Source organism: Corvus brachyrhynchos, unplaced genomic scaffold (genome assembly GCF_000691975.1).
Source record: "Corvus brachyrhynchos isolate BGI_N302 unplaced genomic scaffold, ASM69197v1 scaffold351, whole genome shotgun sequence".
Lineage (NCBI taxonomy): Eukaryota > Metazoa > Chordata > Aves > Passeriformes > Corvidae > Corvus > Corvus brachyrhynchos.
Genome location: NW_008236203.1, coordinates 861,850 through 867,447, shown reverse-complemented (window position 1 = coordinate 867,447; position 5,598 = coordinate 861,850). Strand labels below are relative to the sequence as shown.

The following is a 5,598-nucleotide window of genomic DNA, read 5'->3' as shown; positions in this document are numbered from 1 at the left end:
ATCTGAGCCCACACCCGCTGCATCCCGGGATCTGATCCCAGGACCATCCACCCCGGGCTGTAGCAGGGTTCTCCCTGCCCATGGCAAGGGGGAACCCGGGCCCAGCACTGCTCCCAGCCCGGGGAGAGGTGGCCAGGCCAGCCAGGAGCCCCCAGCTCCGCCCGCAGCTCCTGCGGACACAGCGCTGCGTCCCCCGGGGCTCGGGCTCGGTGGAAGTGCCTGGGCTGGGCTGGGAAGGGGGGAAGAAAGGGAGGGAGAGAATGGATAAATACCCCAAAGGATCACAAAGCTGGACACAAATCCCTGCTCTGACCCGTTCCAGGGATTTCAGCCTTGCTCAACTCCCCCGCCCCCTTGTCCCCCCGGCCGCAGCAGGGACAGGGGTCCCCCGGGCTGTCCTGACCTCTCCTCCCCGCCGTGCCCACAGGCTTGCAGCTCTCAGGAGAGGGCAGATCCAGCTCAGAATTCCTGCCTGAGGTCCCTGGGGGCTCACAGGGACCAGCTGTGGCTGGAGGACAGCGCCGGCACTGGCAGAGGCTGCCAGAGCACCCCCGTCAGTGGCGCCCAGAGCCCCCCACAGCCCTGGGCTGTTTTATCTGCCCAGCCTGACCTCAGAGCTCTGGGAAAGACAAATGCAGAAGCATCAAAGCCCTGGGGCTTGGCAGAGGAGCTCATGTGAGGGAGGATCACAGGACACGACTCCTGCCCGGCCGCTCTGCGGCGCAGCTGCGAAGCACCGGAGAAGCAAAATCCCATCTCGCCTTTCTCCCCATCTTGCCTTAAACTTCATCAAATCTTTTACTAAATCCGAAATTTAGGCAAAGAGAAACACAATTTTCTCCTGTCCAGCTGCCCATTTACTCCTTGCTCTTCCCATCTTGGAGTGTTGGAAGCACAGCCCTTCCTCAGCTGAGGGAAACTGAGGCACGGGAGCATCAAGAACTTGCTGAGATGGGAAACCAATCCCAGCACGGCTTAACCCCAGGTCCTCTGAGCTCTGCTTGTGTCGCTGATCCTTCAGGGAGGTGACCTTGTGCCTGGAGGGACCATCCCCATCCCACCTGCCCGGCCGAGCTGCTGCTGTCGGAGAACTGCTCTCACCCATCCCAGCAGGGATTTTAACTGTGCCGAGCCCAAATCGCAGCTGAGCCCGCTGGAATCTTGACACGGACCTCGGGGAGTGACTCCCAGAGAGAAAACAAGACTGAAAACTGTCACCACAGCCCTACAGAGCCTGATCCTGCCCAAAAGGTGCCGTGTGTGGGCTGGGGATCCCTCTTCCCTGGGAGCCCAGGAGAGCCCAGGGCAGCACCTCACCTCCGGCAGCCTCTCCCTCCATCCTCCACCTCCTCCTCCTCTCCCTCCCTTCCAGAGCACCTCCACCTTGCCACACTCATCTCTCCAGACACCAAACACAGCTTTTCTGTGGATAAATATTGCAGCAAAATCTCTGCGGATGGAGGAGAGGAGGGTGAGAGGTGACAGCAGCACATCCCGCTGCTCCCTGCCCTGAGCCCAGCCTGCTCCAGGAGAAGAAGGAGTTTCCACCAGAGCTGTGCTGGATTTCTCCTCTCCCTGCCCACATCCTGGACTTTGTCCAAGCACCGTGGTCCCTTCAAGGCCTTCCCCAGAGGGGGCTGTAAACCCTGCAAAAAACTCACCCTGGCACAAGAAATCGTTTTGTTTGCAGATGAATGCACAGAACAGCAGAACTTTCCGCTGGAGTCGTTACCTTCCTGGTGACCATGGAATTTGGGTGCTCCTGGGAGCTGTTCCTTCCCCCTCACAGCTCCGGGATGCTGGGCGTGTCCTGGGAGATCTGCAGAGGTTTGGATCCTGGAGGTGGCTTTTGTGTGGGGGCTGGGGCTGCGGGGAATGCTCCTTCCTCCCGTGCCTCCTGCAGTGGGAGGTTTTATAGGACACCCCAGGGCTCCCCCAGCACAGCCCCTGCGACCAATGGCTGAGGGTGGGATGGGGATGGAGGAGGGAAAAGCAGGAGGAACACGGGATAGCTCTGGGAAGGAGTGAAAATAATAAACAAATAGAGCTGGACAGGGGGTGGCACCGTCTGCTGTGTGAGTGACGGGATCCTCTCATCTCAAGATTTGTTCAAAGTTGCTGATGAGAACTGGACCAGCCTGGCTTTCCTCAGAGGTCAAGGTTTGGAAATAGGGTAGAAATCATCTGTATTGGTTGTTTGGGTGCTTTCTTCCTTCTTTGTGTGAAAGCAGAAGGTCTGTGTCTCTCCTCTGAGTCATTTCCATGATTCCGTGAATATTCAGTGAATTAAAGCTGTGGGCAATCCATGGAAAATTATGTCTTCATTTACTCCTGCCCTTGTTGATCAGAGCCAAGAGGAGAACAAAACCTCATTCAGGCTCTTCCCTCTTCATCCCAAAGTGGAGGCAACTCAGGGATCTGCCACCCTCCCGTCTCTCCGTGGTTTCCCAGCCTTGGCCCTGTAGATCAGGTTGGAATCACCCAGGGACAGACACGGCCCCAGCAGCTCCTTCCTCCAGCCAAGGTACCAGAACCAACCCAGGTGCTGAGGGAGGTGATTTTGTTGTTCTCATTTTAAAGTTGACTATTTTATTCGAACAGTCACTTTATGCTTCTTTGGAGCAGAAGGATTTTTATGAGGTCCTGAGGATCACATTTCTCCTTCTCTTTGGATACGTTTTAGACTCAGATATTCTGCTTTCCGTTCTCCAGCTCAGTCATCCTTGCCCATCTCACTTTGGAGTGAGGAGCCTGTGGGGAAGGACACTCAGGAAAAGCCGGGTTTGGTGGGAAGCACATGCAGGAAAAGCCAGGTTTGGTAGGAAGGATACTCAGGCAAAGCCAGGTTTGGTGGGAAGGACACTCAGGAAAAGCCGGGTTTGGTGGGAAGGACACGCAGGAAAAGCCGGGTTTGGTGGGAAGGACACGCAGGAAAAGCCGGGTTTGGTGGGAAGCACATGCAGGAAAAGCCAGGTTTGGTAGGAAGGATACTCAGGCAAAGCCGGGTTTGGTGGGAAGGACACGCAGGAAAAGCCAGGTTTGGTGGGCTGGGCTGGAGGGACACCGCCCATCCCTGGCCGTGCTTGGAGCACTCAGCTGGTGCCCCCTTTATGGCCAGTGACACTCAGAGGTGTCTCCACCTTGAAATCTGTGTCCCAGAGTTGACTCTGGAGCTCAGTGGATCATTTCTGCCCCTTGGTGCATCCCTGGGACTCTGGGGCTGGACTCCTGCTCTGGCTCAGGTGGGAGCAAACAAGTCCATTCCCGGCTGGAGGCTTTGAGGGGCCCCAGGAGGTGCCCTGGCCCCGTCCCCTCGGCTCAGTCCATGCCTGGGCAGAGCAGGAAGCAGCCCCTCAAAGGGCTCCTCTGCCCAGGGCAGAATCCACGGGATGGCTTTAACCACCCTTTAACCCCTCCGGGAGGGGCTGCAGCCTTTCCTTGGCTCTCCTCCCAAAACAGAGGAATTTGGGGCCTGCCGGGCCCCCCTCCCCGACCCCTGGCAGGGTCCTGCAGCCTATTCTGGGCCAGTCACGTTTCTGCACGGGACAGGGCATGAATGGCCCTCTCTGTTCTGCCAGAGACAAAGGATGGCTCCAACCCCTCGGAGACCCCCAGGAAAACCCAACCTTGTCCAGCCAGAGCGGCCCTGACACACATTGGGGTGCAAGGCTGGTGTTGAGTTGCTCCAGCGATGAGAATGAAACCCCAAAGTGATGCCAAATCCTGTGATTTGTGTCACAGCAGGAAAGCAGCTTCCAGGGGAGCTCAGAGATCCCTGAGGTCTGGAGAGAGCCACAGCTCAGGGAATCCATCCCTCATGGCCTTGCCGCTGTGGGAACACGCTGATAGATTGGTAGTCCAAGCCACTGGAACAGCTTTGCCAGACAAGGACTGGTGACGGAAAATCGCTGCTGCTCCCAGCCGGAGTCACAGGGTTTAACCTGCAGGTGTGGGACAAGTGTGGGACTGCCCCACAGAGGCTCAGCTGGGCTCTGGTTCGGGGTGTGGGGATTGAGAGGAATCCGATTTACAGGTGTGGTCACCGAGCAGAGCAACCTCTGGAAGAATCACTGGGAGGTTCACCCTACCCCCCCCAACATCTGGGTGCTCACCCCATGGCAGAGGGAATGCAGCTGTGTGCCCTAGGATGTGCCCAAGAGGGGGTGGAGATGCCTCCCAGCCCCCCCAATAATTGACCTAATTATGGCACTAATTAGGGCACTAATTGGTCTTTATGGCCCTGGACACCCAGCCCGGCCCCAGACCCCGTTTCAGTTCAGCCGGAGGAGTCCCGGTCTGCAGGTGTGAGTCTGTGTTATCCCAAATGCAGGGAGGGGGCTGTGGGACAGCAGGGATGCCCGGGAGGAGGGAATATTCCTGGGAGCATCACAGACAGAGCCTCTCCTCTGGCACCTGAACAGGAAAACTCGGAGATGGTCCCTCGGGAATTCAAACAGGTGAAACATTACGGAGAAGAGACTGCTGGGGACCTGCAGGGACAAATCCTTCGGGAAGATGTTTTTCCAGGGTTGTCAGCTGGCAAACCCTGCTGCTTTTGGGAGGCCTGGTGTCCTCTGACTGAAGTGCTGGGTGTATTTCTGTTCAGGCATCCTCTGGGAAGGCTTGGATTTAGTTCGGGGGCACTGGGAATGCTGATGTGGAATGCTCCAAAACTGCCTCCCAGCCCAACACCTCCGCTGGCATCACTTAAAATAAATAAATAGAAGATTGTGCCTGCATTTCTGGTCATATTCCTTAAATCCTGCTGCCAGCATTCCCCTCGCCCTGCCCCTTATGCCAGAGGGGTCTGGAGTGCTGGAGAACAGCTCTGGCACCTTTCCAGTGGTGCTTTTCTGTTGCAAATATTTTCATTCGCATCAAGCTCTGATCTCTGAGCTTCTCCTTTCCCCCCTCCAGGCTGATATTCCCCAGTTTTAACTCCTGGAGCAACCCAGCAGAGCAGCAACGAGGAGTGAAGAGAGCCAGAGGTGGTGCCAGCTCATACCCTGCCCTCTGTTCCTTTCCTTCCTCATGGAGAATTGAGTCTGAAGTCTCAGAGATGCCCTTCAGACGAGTCAGGAGAAATGCCCCAGTGGCTGGGGAGAACTTGGAAGCAGTGGGATGAAAACCCCCATCCCTCCCATTTTGCTGCCCCTCATCCCCACCCTGCCCTGTGTCAGGCCAAGAGGAATTCCAGGTAAACTCCCTGGATCCCCCACTGTGAAACCTCCAGCAGCTCCAGGCTGGATCCCACCAAGCCGTGAATGTTCTCCTGCGCAAGGAGCTGGGAAATGGGGATTATTTCAGTGTCTGCAGCTACATCCCCTCCCTCCAGCCGGGACGGGTGAGCGCAGGAACGGGATTGTTCGGGCGCACGGGACTTTCCCTTCCCTGGAGGAGCGGGTGCCTCGGGAAGCGGAGCCAGATCCCTGCTGTTCCCACGAGCCCGCGCTGACCCCGCACTTGAAGTTTTTTTGCTCATAACTTTCTTATCAGCCGGGGCCGAGTGAAGTCAAGTTCCTTGGAGTTCTCCGGAGTTGTTTGGAGAGGGACGGGGCGTTCACGGCCCCGCCTGGGCGGCACGGGGAGCTCCGGGCC

General features: G+C 57.3%; 2 protein-coding genes across 3 annotated transcripts in view; both read right to left on the bottom strand.

Annotated features, from left to right (window-relative positions):
• Positions 1-1,907, bottom strand: part of LOC103622351 (endothelin B receptor) — a 10,309-nt gene extending 8,402 nt beyond the window's left edge. Inside the window, exon 1 of one of the 2 annotated variants that reach the window (XM_017741421.1) lies at positions 1,733-1,907. In XM_017741421.1, coding sequence (XP_017596910.1) covers positions 1,733-1,747 — 15 coding nt within the window. In that variant the 5' untranslated portion in view covers positions 1,748-1,907. Of the gene's footprint in view, positions 1-1,661 lie in introns of both variants that reach the window. The other variant, XM_008641279.2, reaches the window with a different exon arrangement.
• The window catches only part of VAMP7 (vesicle associated membrane protein 7), a 38,051-nt gene that overhangs the window by 25,741 nt on the left and 6,712 nt on the right, over positions 1-5,598 (bottom strand). The gene's annotated exons all lie outside the window — the stretch shown is intronic.